The sequence below is a fragment of the Pelodiscus sinensis genome, chromosome 1, assembly GCF_049634645.1.
Source record: "Pelodiscus sinensis isolate JC-2024 chromosome 1, ASM4963464v1, whole genome shotgun sequence".
Taxonomy (NCBI): Eukaryota; Metazoa; Chordata; order Testudines; family Trionychidae; genus Pelodiscus; species Pelodiscus sinensis.
The window spans coordinates 109,871,925-109,888,831 of NC_134711.1; the positions used below are offsets into that span (position 1 = coordinate 109,871,925).

The 16,907-nt window shown below is 42.2% G+C and overlaps 1 protein-coding gene across 1 annotated transcript in view; it reads left to right on the forward strand.

Annotated features, from left to right (window-relative positions):
• The window catches only part of IL17RA (interleukin 17 receptor A), a 53,239-nt gene that overhangs the window by 17,236 nt on the left and 19,096 nt on the right, over window positions 1-16,907 (forward strand). The window contains exons 2-4 of the mRNA XM_006135462.3: window positions 10,372-10,396; window positions 12,069-12,215; window positions 16,033-16,157. Coding sequence (XP_006135524.3) covers window positions 10,372-10,396; window positions 12,069-12,215; window positions 16,033-16,157 — 297 coding nt within the window. The remainder of the gene's footprint in view (window positions 1-10,371; window positions 10,397-12,068; window positions 12,216-16,032; window positions 16,158-16,907) is intronic.

Below are 16,907 nucleotides of genomic sequence, written 5' to 3' on the forward strand. Positions count from 1 at the left end.
TCCAAGTTGGGGAGCGCTCACCGCCTGGTTCCTGCACAGCCGGATGAGCGCTCCCCCTGCCTCTTCCTATGGCTGCGGAGGAACTGGGCAGTGAGATAATGTGTTTAAAAAAAAAAGTATACCCCACACCCGAATATACCCCGCGGGGTGGATTGCGGGGTTTGTAAAAACGAATATAACCTGCAGGTTATATTCACTAAATTACGGTAATCCAAAATTATCTGAAGAAACTGGAGAAATGGTCTCAGGTACATAGGATGAAATTCAGTAAGGACAAATGCAGAGTATTTCACTTAGGAAGGAGTAATCAACTGCACACACATAAAATGGAAAATAGCTGCCTAGGAATGAGTACTGCAGAAAGGCATGTAGGGGTCCTATGATATGAATCAACAATGTAACACTGTTGCAAAAAAAGCAAACATTCTGGGATGTATCACCAGAAGGATTGTAAGGAAGACATGAGAAATCATTCATAGAATCATAGAATAATAGAATACTAGGACTGGAAGGGACCTCGAGAGGTCATTGAGTCCAGTGCCCTGCCATCATGGCAGGACCAAATACTGTCTAGACCATCCCTGATAGACATTTATCTAACCTACTCTTAAATATCTCCAGAGATGGAGTTCCAACAACCTCCCTGGGCAATTTATTCCAGTGTTTGACCACCCTGACAGTTAGGAACTTTTTCCTAATGTCCAACCTAAACCTCCCTTGCTGCAGTTTAAGCCCATTGCTGCTTGTTCTACCCTCTGAGGCCAAGATGAACAAGTTTTCTCCCTCCTCCTTATGACACCCTTTTAGATATCTGAAAACTGCTATCATGTCCCCCCTCAATCTTCTCTTTTCTAAACTAAACAAACCCAATTCTTTCAGCCTTCCTTCATAGGTCATGTTCTCTAGACCTTTAATCATTCTTGTTGCTCTTCTCTGGACCTTCTCTCATTTCTCCATGTCTTTCTTGAAATGCCGTGCCCAGAACTGGACACAATACTCCAACTGAGGCCTGACCAGCACAGAGTAGAGTGGAAGAATGACTTCTTGTGTCTTGCTCACAACACAACATTCTTCAGCTCTACTTCGTGATAAGGCCACAGTTGGAGTTTTGTGACCAGTTCTGGGTGCCACATTTCAGGAAAGATGTGGTCAAATTGGAGAAAGTCCAGAGAAGAATAATCAAAATAATTAAAGGTCTAGAAAACAATATCTATGAAGGAATATTGGAAGAATTGGGTTTTTTTTAATTTTGGAAAGAGAAGACTGAGGGGGAGACATAGCAGCTTTCAAGTACATACAAGGAGGAGGGAGAAAAATTATTCTCCTTAACCTCTGATGATAGGACAAGAAGCAATAGGCTTAAATTGCAGCAAGGGAGGTTTAGGTTGAACATTAGGAAAAGCTTCCTGTCAGGGTGGTTAAGTACTGGAATAAATTGTCTAGGGAGGTTGTCTTAACCTATTCTTAAAAATCTCCAATGATGGAGATTCCACAAATATCTATTATATGTCTCCAACAAAAAGATGATCCTTTCCCCAAAGATTTTATAGTCTGATAATTTAGGTAAATGGCAATGCAACAAATGTCATTAGATTTCAATTCCAAGTGCAAATACAGATTTTAAATTAGTTGCTCTGTTTCCTTTGGAGAATTGCCGCAGTGCCCCCTTTGATATATCTCCTGGGATGGGGGGGTGAAGGAGATACATATACATGCATCTGACGAAGTGGGTCTTTGCCCACGAAAGCTTATGCTCCTACACTTCAGTTAGTCTATAAGGTGCCACAGGACTCCTCGTCGCTTTTGCAGATTCAGACTAACACGGCTACCCCTCTGATACAGTAATGTAGTGTTCTTCAAGGTTTTCCGAAATAGGGATGTAAATCCCATTTAATTGGTTAATGGTAAAACCTATTGTTTAACTGGTAAACCAATTTAAGGGGGGAGCTGCTCCAGCCCAGCTGGAATGAACCCATACCTGCCTCTGGGCTCAATCACCCCCTCCTGAGGAATATCCCTCTCTCCAGGCAGGAGCTGCTCTGGCCAAGCTGGAGCAGCCCCTGCTTACAGCAGGCACAGGCTACTCCAGCCTGGCCTGAGCAGCAAGCCTGGGGCAGAGCAACTCTGCCTCGGGCTTCCTGTAGTCAGTGCTGGTCAGTTTCAGCAGCGGCTGACTTGAGGATGCCTGGGGCAGAGCAGCGTGGGTGCTGCTGGGTTGCTCCAGTAGTGCCGCTCCTCGGCGCTACTGGACCAACCCAGCAGCACCCAAGCTGCTCTGCCCCAGGCGTCCTGATTCAGCCGCTGCTGAAACTGACCAGCAGCGGCTGAATCAGGACGCCTGGGACAGAGCAGCTGGGGTGCTGCCGGGTTGGTCCAGTAGCGCCCAGAGCGGCGCTGCAGGACCAACCGGCAGCGCCCCAGCTGCTCTACCACAGGCGTCTGGAGAAAAGCCTGGTCTGCTGGGGGGGGGGGGGTGCACTAGCTGCGCTCCCCCTCCCCCAGCAGACCAGGGAGACGCGGGCGGCGGGACCGAGACGCGTCGTGGTCCCGCCTCCCGAGTCCTCCATGGCTTTGCTCCCCATCTCCCTGGTCTGCTGGGGGGCTCCAGCAGCGGGACAGCCGCGGCGCGTCTGGGCTGTCCCGCTGCCCGCATCCTCCGGGGCGAGAAAAGCTGCTCCGCGTCTCCCTGGTCTGCTGGGGGGGTCTACCCCCCCAGCAGACCAGGGAGACGCGGAGCAGCTTTTCTCGCCCCGGAGGATGCGGGCGGTGAGACCGCGGCGCATCTGGGCGTCCCACCGCTCCCGTCCTCCGGGGCGAGAAAAGCCCCGTTCGTAACTGCGGATCCGACATAAGTCGGATCCGCGTAACTCAGGGACTGCCTGTAGTTAGGAAGTCATTCCCAGACTGTGACACACAAACTGTTCCTTTAGGGAGGCAGATGACCTAGCATGTGTGCTTTTACTGACTTAGGATGGTTAGGTGCTCTCAGCCTGTCTAGTAACTAACCTGGATTTTTTCCTAGATTAGACACACCTTTTAATTTTTAAATGAGCCCTTTGTGTGTGAACAAAAGTCTTTGTCCAACAGTTGAAGAGGTCAGTGGGGAGTAGGAAGAGGGAAACTGCACTAGAAGGCAAGTCAGTTGAGATTCTGGAGGAGGGTGGAATGGGGACCTGCACTAAGTAGAAGGTATGTTCACTGCAGTCTCTACTTGGCAGAACTTCATTCTGGTTCATAGTCTGTTTAGTTCACCCTTGCATTATAAATAAACTATATATTGTTACAGGGATTACTCCCTTTAGGGGCCACAGAGGCTTGTGAGTATCTATAGATGGTCATTTAACCTACAGATGTTGCTATTTTTTTAAAAAATTCAGATGTCATGAAGTAAAAGTTAGAGTATCTACAGTCAGAAAGCCCAACAGAAATATTACCAAGGGCTCAAGACTGACATTAATCTAAGTATCTTAATTTCAGTGGGAACAGACTTTTATTTTGTTGTTATCTCCGTCAAACAGTTGATGTTGCTAGATGAACCTGGTACACTGTAAGGTTGCTAAGTAGTGAGTAAATGACTAATTGTGTACTCAATATAATTTGTATCGAGTACACAATTAGTTGATAAAGGGCTGCTGCAGCTTTGCAGTTTAAATGCAATGCGTGTAGGCAGACCGGCTCCTACTGCATTTAAACTGCAAAGCTGCAGTGGAGGTAAGAGCTGCGTGGCTCTTACTACATTTAAAAGGAAGAGCCACTGCATCTCTGCCTCCCCTTCCCCCTTCCCTCCTCACACTGCAGAGATGGTGCTGGGGGGAACCGGCTTTTAAGCCAGCTCCCCCAGTACGAGCTCCTGCTTCCCCTCCCTTGCTGCCTCTAATATAGAGGCAGCAAGAGCGTGAGGGGGAAATGTGAGTAGTAGACTTGACTACTCTTTTAAATCCCTAGTACACCGTCCAGTTCTGTATGGACATAAAAAAATAATGGAGTAGGGGGATTTCAGTGGAACATCTTGGTAAATGGCTTTGTGTAGTACAATGACTCTCAACCTTTCCAGACTACTGTACCTCTTTCAGGAATCTGATTGGTCTTGTGTACCGTGAGTTTCACCTCATTTTAAAATTATTTGCTTACAAAATCAGACATAAAAATACAAGCGCCATAGTACACTATTATTGAAAAATTCTTTACTTTCCATTTTACCATATAATTAATAAATCAGTTGGGATATAAATATTGTACTTATAGTTTGCTATATTGTATATAGAGCAGTAAAACAAGTCAGTGTATGAAATTTTAGTTTGTACTGATTTTGCTTGTGTTTTTTATGTAGTTTGTTGGAAAATTAGAAAAAGATCTAGGTAAGTAGCTGTACCCCCTGATTATATATACCATTGGTTGAGAACCACTATCCTAAAACATTTGGTTTTGGGAGAAGAGAATCTGATTAAGTCTGCACTATATTGTGTTTTTAGAGTGGTAGCTTTGATTGAGAAACTGAGTTGCAACACTTCCTCCTCCTGCATCAACTGGCATCTCATTGCCATAATGAGTCAGCTTCTTCATCGCGTAGCGTCCCCAGGGGTGTTCCATTCCAAGTGTGTTTGCGCCCCCTGCACCTTCAATCAGAGTTTTCTCATAGCAATATCTGTTCAACCCATGAGTATTGAAAAAATTAGCGGGAACACTGGTCATGAAGTGCTTGAGCTTACTTAGGACAAATGTCCACAGACACCATCCCACTAGGGCAAGCATTCATGGACTCCACCACTTGTGCCATCTGCACTATTCCCTTGCTCATGCTGGGACCCCAGGACAGCTTACTGCCATCAGTTCTGTCAGGCCTTAGTCTCTGCCCTTGGTAGAAATAGACAACCCTCCTCACTCTCCCTTTCTAGGAGACTGGAGCCTCAGGAAGAGACCTTCTAAAGAACAGGAGGCCAGGACTGATAAGGCTGTTTCTCCAACCACAAACATCTCTTCTTCATTTCCAAATGAAGCTTCCGTGCCATCACTACCCTTATATTGCCCTTATATAAATCCTTGGTACACCCCCATCTTGAATACTGAATACACATGTGGTCTCCTCATCTCAAAAAAGATATACTGGCATTAGAAAAGTTTCAGAGAAGGGCAACTAAAATGATGAGGGGTTAGGAATGGGTCCCAATATGAGGAGAGATTAAAGAGACAGGACTTTTCAGCTTTGAAAAGAGGAGACTAAGGGGGAGAGATATGATAGAGGTATATAAAATCATGAGTGGTGTGGAGAAAGTGAATAAGAAAGTTATTTACTTGTTCACATAATACAAGAACTAGGGGCCACCAACTGAAACTAATGCACACTCCCTCTGCTCCCTGCATTGCTCTGCTGATCAGCTAGGCGCTGCTGGATCCTACAAAGCTCATTTTGCATATTCCACACTGAATTTTTCCCATACCCACTTCTGTAAAGAAACGTCTCATTGGTGAAAAGACCACTACACTCATCTTTCCTAAGTGCTTGTCTTAACAGATGCTTGCTTCCCTGTTGGGAGGGATGGGGGATGCATCTAGAGACCCATAAAAAGGACCCTATCAAATTCATGATCGTGCAAAAGTGCCAGACTGTGAAATCAGATCTCTTCCCCATGAAATCTGGTCTTTTGTGTACTTTTATCCTGTCCTTCAGAGCTGGGTGGCTGGAACTTGTGGCCACTTGTGTACTCCTCCATTAATAGATGAAAACAGCAATTCTGGATGCTATCACTTCAGCTTGAAGAGTGCTTATAGAGCATATATAGGGGTTTTGTGAATATCCCCCATTCACAATCTACTGGGCGGGGCTGAGTGGGGCTAAATGAGGCTTTCTGTAAATAGAGATTGTGAATGTTCAACCATTCAGTATATTTCAGAGACAAGGTAATGTGACCACATCCAAGTTTTTGCTATATTAATCACCCTATTCACCTCCCCATCCTCCATCCTACACCTCACTGGGATAAGGGAGAGATGGTTGTGTTCCACGCACTTGTTGCCAGGCAAACCCTGGCCTTCCGCCATGTTACGACTAAATATCTCAGACTTCCAGATAGAACAAAAGGAGATGAAATCTCTAAACAGAGGGTCTCTAAATGGAGAACTGACTGTATTAGTAGCTGCTAATAGTTGCCACCTTGAAGCACCCACTGACATAAAAGCTTGCCGGGAGATCCATGTTCACCTCCACAGTCTTTAAGAAAGTTCCTATAATTGAAATATGTAAAGACACAACTTGGGCTTCTGTGCAATAATTCTCAACCCTGCTTCCGACACTGTTTGGCTCAGTTTTACTTTCTTCCACTCTTGACTGAAGCTCAGTAGTCCGTCTCCTAGAGTAGAGTACTCAGAGATGCTACTTGGAAAAGACGTGATTATTCAGCTTGTGCAGTAACTGAGATGATGTGTGTCCCTATAGCTTTTTCACTACCTGTCCCCCTTTCCATCTGCTTCAGAGGTCCCTGTCATAGGACAAGCTTTGTAGCAGAGAAGGAACTGAGGAAAGCTAGCCCCTGCAGTGTTATATGACAATGCATGAAGCTGAGTAACATCCAGGTAGTGTCTTTTTGATCTGTTTGTATGGGAAATCTTCAATTGAAGACACAGGAAGTACAAGCACAGTGTGGGTACACATAGGCTATGTCTAGACTGCAAGCCTCTTTCGAAAGAGGCTCTTTCGAAAGCATCTTTCGAAAGAGCCTTTTTAGAAAGAGAGCGTCTAGACTGCACGGAGAAATTTCGAAAAAGCGGCTTGCTTTTTCGAAAGAAAGCATCCAGTGAGTCTGGATGCTCTCTTTTGAAGAAGCCCTATTTACATTGAAGAACGCCTTCTTTCGAAAGAGGAACTTTCGAAAGAAGGCGTTCTTCCTCGTAAATTGAGGTTTACCGCCATCGAAAGAAAAGCCGCGTTCTTTCGAATTAATTTCGAAAGAACGCGGCTTGAGTCTGGACGCAGGGGAAGTTTTTTCGGGAAAAGGCTACTTTTCCCGAAAAACCCCCTGAGTCTGGACACAGCCATAATGACATACATCTCGAAAAACCACAGTTTCTGCACAGTGTGAATAATCATTCCTCCTCTGTGAAAGCAGAATTCCTGACTGCTGCTTCCATAGTGTCCACCTGAGAACCTGTTTCTTGTGTGACTATGTTCCCTTTGGGCCTGGAACTGCAAATGTTTCCCAGTGGGCACCAAACCTGAAATGTTGGAACAACAGCTGTGCTTCCAGGCCCCGTGACCTATCTGCTGATAAGAAAAACCAACACTTTAAATAAAAGCAGATGGCTTTGCCTTTTGTATAAATAACTTATCACTGTTTATACAAGAACCTTATTATGAAGTACAATTTAAAATAATTACTGGTAATCTAAAATTGCCCAAGGACAGAATGGTTTCATTTAGGTGATTGGTTTTAAGTAAAAGAAAGTAATTGTTTATCACGCTTATCTTTTTGTATCTAGAATGTTTTTGTGAATTGAATTTTCATATTCTATGGCCCATTGCTTTCCTTAAACTTATTGATTAAAAGGACATTTTCAAATATAATAACATACCCTTATGTGTAATTCTGTGATAATTTAATTTGTTTCAGTGTTTATTATGATTCTTTAATTGTATTTCTGTCCATTTGAACAATGAAAATAGATTAGCTGGCTTCTCACTAGTTTACGCAACATCTAATCATTTTCTACCTCTGACCATTCACTGGCAAAGTACAATAGAGTTTGATTTGCAGATGATACATAGGAACGTTTCAATCCAAGCAAACAGTTCTCATTTGAAAATATAAAAGTAGTGAGAAATATAGAGACTGATTAAAATCCTTAAAATTGATTTTTACATCCTGTCTAAACCAGTGTTTCTTAAACTGTGTTCCGCGACACAGTGGTGTGCCGCAAGGCAGTTGGAGGTGTGCCGCGGAGTACAGAGTTCAAAATGGCCACCCTTAAAGGTGCATAATCTGCATTTTTCCCTCAATAACTTCCCCCCTCCCTAACCCCCCCCTTTTTAGGGGGAGTGGGTCAACAAAAAATCCTTGGTGTTCCTCTTAAAAAATAAAAATTGTTTGGTGTTCCTCGGTCTTTAAAAGTTTAAGAAACACTGGTCTAAACATAGAAGTAGCATCATTTTAATTTAATTGTTGTAAGGGCACTGTTAAATTAGTTTGAATGCCATTGCTCAATATATAAACTTTAGTTGACCAACTGTAATTTTAGTGTGTTAAGAACTTTAAAGATAGAGGCCTGCCAAGTATTTTTCCCATTAGTATTAAACTTGAAGCTAAGTGTAATTTCTGTTTTGCTCTGATCATAACAGTCCTTTTATCCACTGGAGAGTACCGTTAATAAGAGTTTCTAGTGGTACCAGTACTTAGGCCCCAGTTCATTAATCATTGATTTCAATGGGACTTTGGCACATTTTAAGTGTTTGCAGAATTAGAAGCCTTAGTGCTGGAATCTAATAATGAGGCTGGAAGTCAGGTTTCCCACCTAGTAAGTTGTTTGGGGAATAGAAATAAGGGGTCCAGGTGAGGATGGTGCAATGGTCATTGTCATTGATGAGCTGCTGGTTTGAAGCGGGTTGGTGTTTCTTCTCCCTCTTCTTTCCTATATCATCTGGAAGCTCTGATTCTCTCTGATTTTGAGAGGGTGTTTCCTAGCTTAACTCAGTACTGTGTTAGGAAGATAGAAGTGAGTTCAGGCACAGTCAATTTAAGTAATACTTGTTTTTCAGAACCTAAATGTTGAAAATAAGCTACTTGACAATGTCTCTTGTCAACAATGAAAATATTCTTCAAGTTTATTTTAGCTCCCAGATAAACTCTTACATAAATCTTTGTGTACCTTACAAATTTAAAATGACCACATTAGTCAGACCCTACTTCCTCTTTGATTGGTACAACTTGAACAGCCTGATACATGCCACTGGAACAATAATTTCCAGATTTGCACTAAGTTATCTGACATGATCTATGAGTTGATCTGAATTTTGTAGAAAATTATGTATTTGTTCCTCAGGTACGTCTATGATATTACAGGAATGCAGATGTTCACCTGCAATGTACTATTTTAAAATAACATTTTTACATTTCTATACTTTGTGTATTAAACAAAGGCCTAGAAGAGGCTTTTAATTTTTCATTTATTATCTTAAAAATATATGTAATGACAAATCTGGTTTTTCCTGATTTGCTGAAGAATATTTTTGAGGTTTAAATATTTGTGAGTTCTCCCACATTAATTAAAGGAATGGCTGTTGAAATTTCAGCTTTTGCAGCAAGTTTTTTTCTGTTTTTTCATTTTTTTTGCAATGAAATCAGAGACAATGGGGGAAACCCATAAGTCATATGGAAAATACAAACTTCACTAGAATTTTACTTCATGATAACCAGCTTAAGTTAAGAATACACTAGTTTTCACTGGGAAACAAGACCATAGTTTTCCAAGGTAGACCAGACATGTGGAAAAAGAAGCAGATTCATGTACTCTCTGCTTTTTTATCTTTTCATGCCATCTTCATTCTTCATAAAGTATAAAAGGACAGTAACTAATTTTCCCCCTTTGTAGTTCAGCTTTAAAAGTTGTTCTCAAGAGGACAAATGCAGGCTCCCCCTTTAAAGGACTGGTACTTATTAAAGATGCTAAAACATTTTTCGTGCCTTGGTTCTGAATAGCATCGTCGATATTAAATGTGGGAAAGAACTATTAGAGCATCCAGTCCATCTCCTTTGGGGCAATGCTGTTTTCTCTAACGTTTCTCTCCAGTGATATATCCAATCTAGTTTTTAAAGTAGCCATATTTATTTCTTTTTCTGCTCTGTTCTAATACTTATGGACCTCACGTGCAGAAGATGGCTTAAATTGTACTAGACACTGTACAAACAAATACTAAAGTGACAGACTTTACCCCAGACAACTAAGAGCGCATGTCAAAATGACCTCCGAAGTCGCAGATGGCTACCTGAGTGATCAGTGCTGGGCAGCAATAATGTGTAGCCATCATGGCAAAGACAGGCCTATCTGATTCAAGTTATCGGACTTTCACCCCTTCTCTTGACCATTCTGCAATCTAATAGGGCTTTATTTAGGCAGCTTTTCCTGACATTCAATTTAAATTTTCTTTTAAATTTCATCCCACTACTCCTAGCAATAATGTCACCCTAAATGCTCCATTCAAGTACTTGTAGATAGTTATCATGCCTACCCATGAGCTATAATTTAGCCAAGCTATATGCTGTTTTCTGGTAAGTTTTTCCAGGGCATATGTGTTGCTTTTCTCTGTGCACACTCACCAGGCCACGGTGAATAAATGAGAAAACCAATTCTGTTCTCTGAATAACTTTCTTGTTTTCTCCACAGGATCTAAACTGCCTCGTAAGAAATAGTAAGTCAGTTTTTCTTCTTTATGGTATATACCCTCCTCTCACTTTTTTTTTAACTGAAGTTACATGGTGAATGACTCTGTTTTATCCACTGGGAGATGGCAAAGCTAAGCATTATCCCATTAACCAGTATTGTGAGCTATCAACAGCTCTTTCCAAAAGGGAAATAGGAGTTCAAGTCTCTCTTCAGGCAAGAGCTCTTGGAAAGAGTAAATAAATATTTTTTTTAGCTTCTATTCTAAACCAAGTCAATTAAAAACATGTGATGAGATTTTCAGGGTAAGTTTGATGTGTGTAATATATATCCGTACCACACTGTGCTCACTAAGTCAGCAGGTAAAGTTAGATGTAAACTTAATGCTGCTAAAGAACAATAAAACAGTGAAACAATTGATAGCAATGACTATAAATTAGCAGATGTGATTTTCAGCAAATTGTTACCAAATAGAAACAAAGCGGACATTTGGTATAGGCCCATTACTACATAAGTATGTTAAAACTATCTGTAATAATGCAAAAAAGGCAGAAGTGTTCAGTAGCTATATTCTATACTTGGGAAGAAATTGGGTGTTGTATTTGTGTCTTAACAGTAGTAAATTAAATACTTGCTATTCCAACAGTAATGGTATTAAACAACTTCCAAAGTTAAACATTTTTTAATATTCAGAGTGGTGTAATATATACTGAGTGGTTTTTAAAGAATTAGTTAAGTAGCTCTCTGGACCATTAAGTAAAGTTAATATTTAGTTCATTGGTTGTTTAAAGTGTCTTGAAGTACTAGGGAAGTGCCTGAAGTAAAAGCTGATGTGCCAGTATATCAAAAGGGCTAAAAGGCATGCTCTGGATAGATTAGTTTGCTTAGTATTTGTCCTAGGCAGTTACCATTCTTAATCAAATTTATAATCCTGTCATAAAATGAAATCAGTTTTGTTCGGCATGTCTCTTTCCATAAACCCATGTTGATTATATTTCCATCTAGAGGGCTCATTAATTTAGCAAAGCATAAGAGCCAATGGCTGTGAAAGATGAAACTGTCATACTCAGACTAACTAACTAATTAATCTAATTCTTTCTAATAACTGAAACAAATTACCATAAAGTTATGGTGGATTCTCCATCAAGTTGAAGTTTTTTAAATCAAGATCATATTTCTTTTTAAAATATGAGGTAGTTCAATAGAAGTTATGGGCTTGATATAGGAATTACTGAGAAATGTTAGGGCATATTTTAACCAGAAGATCAGACTTGATCATAATGTTCCCTTTTTTGCGTTTAAAAATCTATTAAGTACAATATTTTCCCCCAGAAGACACATTAAGGTTATAATATTCATAGTTCACGTAGGATGGCTGGGTCTACCTGATCTCAGAACATGGCTTTCCACTACAAGAATTAATGAGCTTACCAGCAGGGTTTAGTGATTTTTTTTTTTCAACCTATAGTCCTCAGACTAGGATTTCCAAAGGGGTCTGCATTTCCACTTGAAATTTTGTAGGGGTTCACAAATGAAGAAGAATGAAACTGCTGCACTGGAGGAAGGCATAGTTACATGTGCTTGTGCAGGTCTTATGCCATCCAGCAGTGGGCCATGGTGGACATAAACACCAGCCACTATGATACATCACCAAAGGGGATGGAAATACACTTAAGAAACATCTTTGATTTGACTGACAGGTACCTGCATGGATCAGAGCTGGTTAAAGGTTTCCAAATGGACTCCATCCGCTCCAAGTGCTCTTGATGTGCATTCTGATGTTTTCCTTGACAAGGAGGGAAATCTGCTCCCTGTACTGCGGATCGAGTGGAAAGTGGCTACTGATGGTAAGTAATCACTTAACATACACATGGAAGGGAAAGTACTTAGAGAGATTATAGACTCTCTGAAAGATAGTGATAGGACTGCAGTGTTTGCAGTCATTCTCTGGTCCAGCTGTGGAAGTAGAGCTTTGAGATGTTCTCTGGACAGCTTGCCTACTGTATCAGAGGACGTGAAGTGAGTAAATGTTGGTAAAGTTCTCCCTCACTCATTACGTAGCCTTCAACGGAGGTCAAATGCTGCTGTTACAATAGATGGAGTAAAGCACTGAGGGAGGGTCCCCAGTGCAGTTGGTGTCTGACAAGGACCAGCAGTCCAAAGCCCTAAATTATTATCACTATAACCCTGATTTTTAAAATTATTAATCAGGCAGGCCTGCTGACCATGTGCGGGGAGCAGGAGGAAGCTGGGGCTCAGCAATTCAAAAGGGCCTGGGGCTTCTAACGATCGCTGGAACGCTGCCCCCAAACACACTCTTTGCCCAGGGGCCCAGCAAATCTGTTGCAAATCAGGTTTATACTTCTTAGAAAATACTTTGAAAACCTCAGCTACAGTATTGAGTAAAGTTTATTGCAAACTGATCCAGAATGTGCAGATGGTTGTTGCACTAGGTTTACAAATGTGCACACGCTGATGGCAAGAAGTCCTAACTAGAAAACATTCCATTTACTAGAAGCTAAAAATTGTTTAAAGGTTGAAGGACTCATAATAGTAAAAAGATACGTCTAAAACACCAGAAATTGAGGAAGGCCTAGTGGAAAGAAGAAGCGAGGAATGAGTGCATAACCATGGGGGAAGCGTATGAAAGAGACTATAAAGCTATGAATAGTACAAGTTAGGTCTTGGTCCAGGCAGAGTAAAATAAGTGTCTTGTGTGCAGTGGTCTAGAATCCAGTTCAAGTTTCTTCCATTTGCAATAATCAAATCCAGTTCTTGCAACCCAGACTTCCTACATGCATGTGTGTGTCAGTTCTCAGTAGATGCTCTATAGCTAGGTGCCTTGTGAAATTCGTGCCAGTGACAATAATGGTTGGTGTTAGGGATGTTAAAATGTGGGTAACTAGCTAACTGTGTAACCACTAACAAACTGCAGCAGTTACACGCTTACATGCAGCTGCAGCTTAGGTGGCAGTCAGCTCCCCAGGATCTGGTGCACATCAGGAGCCGGCTTTTTAAGCTGGTTCCCCATACATATCCGTTTTTGCCTGCCACCCTGCTCCCATGAAGCTGGAGCACAGGGGTGGCAGCCGGCTCCCTGTCCCTGGAGCCAGACCAGGAGCTGTATATAACCATTTAGGTAACTGATAAGTTCATGCTCATCTGTTACCCATTTAAAAGGCTACACTCTTACATGCCTAGTTGGTATATGGGAACATTGCAGGTTTTGCCCTCCAAGTTTTTTCCTTTCACTCTTCAAACTTACTTGAGTTTCACAGACTTAAGAAATCCCTTTTGTACATATTAGTCAGCCCCAATCCTAGACCATTGCTTGGAATCAGGATGTACAGTACTTTGTGTCTGTTGAGTCAGGTGAGGTACTCTAGAGTTTTCTGAGTACTGTTCTAAACACAGTTTTGGTACCACTATAACTACATCAGTATAGAAACTGATATAGTTAGAGGGTTTTACCTCTGTACCTTGGATGCGGCTGTAAAGGTATGAATGTGCTTTTCTTAATGTAACTTATTTCTTCTAGTCTCAGAGGAACAGCCATGTTAGACTGTAGCTACAAAAACAAGGAATACTTTGGCACCTTAGGGGTGTCTACACAGCAAAGTTATTTCAGAATAACAGTTGTTATTCCGAAATAACTATGTGAGCATCTTAACAGCAATTCCATTACTTTGAAATAATTTCAGAATAACAGATGGTTTATTCCGACATCTGTAAACCTCATTCTACGAAGAATAATGCCTATTTTGATGCTCCACTTCTGCTATTTCGAAATAGAACAGCCCTGGTGAGGGGCTAAGTTATTCTTCCTGGGGTTCTAAATCGAGATAGCACATCTACACTGCAGGGAAGCCTCAAAATTAGTCCGAGTCAGGCTTCCCTAATGTAGATGTACTATTTCTAAATAAGCTATTTCAGAATAACTTTTCTGGAATAGCTTATTCCAAAATAACTGTGCAGTGTAGACGTAGCCTTAAAGACTAAGGGTATGTCTACACTACCATCCTAGTTCGAACTAGGGTGGTTAATGTAGTCATACGAACTTGCAAATGAAGCCCGTGATTTGAATTTCCCAGGCTTCATTTGCATGTTGCCGGGCGCTGCCATTTTAAAATGTCCGCTAGTGCGGATTCCGTGCCCGCAGCTACACGCGGCGCGAACTAGATAGTTCAGACTAGGCTTCCAATTCCTATGGTATAGGTGGTAGTGTAGACATACCCTAACAGATTTATTTGGGCATGAGCTTTCATGGACAAAGACCTGCTTAGTAGATTAACCCAAGGGTTCTCAAACTTTGTGATACCATGACCCTCTAAAATGCTAAATGAATTTGTGTAAACCCCCCCCACCCTCACTGCCCTGGGTCGCTTCTTCCCCCCTTCTCACCAGACTCCATGCCGTCCTGGGGTTCCTTCAAGGCGTTTGCGGTCCTCAACGCTCTTCCCCCCCCTGCAGGCTCCTTCCCCGTCTCTTTCTCCTTTGTGCCTCTTTTTCATGTCCCTTTGGTGGTTTTTTTCCTCTCTCTCTCCTCTCTCCTCCTCCTCTGACTCTCACATGCCCTTATTTACCTCCAGGTTCTCTGCCCCAACCCAATCCTCCAGCCCGCTGCCTGAGGGACCCCACCCTGTCCCAGCTGGGGAAGCATTCAGTCGCCGGGAAACCGTGCCCCCGCTGCCCCTCGCACATCCGCTCCTGCGCCGGCCTCACTCTCCCGCTACCTTACCGCCTCCTGCAGCTGAGCCGCGCTCCTGGAGTCCCATGGCCATGGCCACGCTGCACGGTTTGCCGGCCGGTGCCTTCCGCCACCCTGCTGCTCTTTCACAGCCCGGGGAGAGGCGTCGCAAGTGAAAAACCAAATCCAGCTGCGACACCTCTCTAAAAGTTGCTTGCAACCCCCTTAGGGGTCGCGACCTACAGTTTGAGAAATGCTGGATTAACCGGTTAACTGATTAAATGGAATTTTACATCCCTAGTTTATACCCACAAAAGCTTACACCCCAATAAATCTGTTAGTCTTTAAGGTGCCATAGGACTTGTCATTATTTCTTCTATGCGTTCTATACAAGGTATTCTAAAACAAGCATCTTGTATGACTGTGTGCCTACTGGGAGGTGGTACTGCTTTAACTATACTTGTTTCTAAAATGAGAGTTTTAATGGTACTGAACTGTAGACTAACCTGAGATGCCAGGCTGGAGGACAGAGGAAGGCTGGTTATAGCACTGGGATACTCTGGGGGTGAATTTGGAAAGTTAGATTTATTTACAAGACATACTTTCTGTTGCTTGTTTTTTCAGCACAAGTACATCTGCATTATGAATAAAATGGAGCTTCTCAGTCTCTGATGATATGACCCCAAATTCACCTTGCTGCCACTTTCTTGAGATCCCTCTCCAGAATCTTGTGTGCTAGTTCCTATGGCAATTCATTTAAGTGCCCCACAGATTGATGCAGCAGTTTTGTGGGTAGCTCTTGTCATGTGAAGGTAGCCAATGTAAATCTACTTTATCAGATGATACACAGTGAATGGGAGTGGGTCTTGACATATCCCAGGCATCCTGGCAATCTCTGGGGATGGGGTTGCATAAAATCTTTAGACGTGGAATTGCTAGAACAAAACTTTAGCCTCTCCCCTTTCTTATTCCCCCAGCAAGCATTCAGCATCTTTGGGGAGCAGAGCTGGCTGTGCTACAAATGAACAATAATCGACAAATGTGTGTCCAGTTTGACTTTCAGAACAACCTGCCACTTCAGGTCCGTCCAGATGGAAGCCGGGTAAGTAAAGAGGGCTCTGACAAATGATTTCCTAACTCCCAGCGTTGTTTACTCTTCACTCAATCAAATAGCAAAGTTGTCAGTGACTAGCACAGAATGCTTATACTGTGGAAGGATGACTTTGTAATTAAGGCAGTGAACTTGGGTCTTGGGAAGCCTGGTTTCAACTTTGACTTCATCTGTGACTGTGGGCAAATCAGGTACTCTGTGCCTCAGTTCCCTATCTGTAAAATGGGGATAATTCAGTGCTCCCTTTTCCCCACTACTTCTGTCCTTTGGGTTGTAACTGCCCTCCTAGGCTATAGGGGCTATGTATTAATGTGTGTGTACAGTGTCTAGCAGAGTCTGAATGCTATTGTAATACAAATAATTTTAGCAATAATTTCTTCATCTATGGTATCCATGGCATTTATAGCATAATTTTAATTCATTCTTCTGCCTCAAATCCTCTTTTTTTACCACACCTTGGAAGAAAACACTGGATAAGAATGGTCAAAGTCTTTCCACACCCTCAATCATTTATTAGGGACCTTATCCAGGGAGATGCTGAGTATCCATAATTGCTGCTGAAGACAATACGATTTGTACATGCACACTACTACTTAGGATTTAGACTGTACATTGTGAAGAAAAATTTGGGCCTACAGGAGAATAGTGACCTTCTGTGGAATTTCCTGATGTAAAGAGCATTGTGGGTAATGATTACAGAAGTGAGAAACAAGACAAAGCAATTAGCTATCCGTATGAATA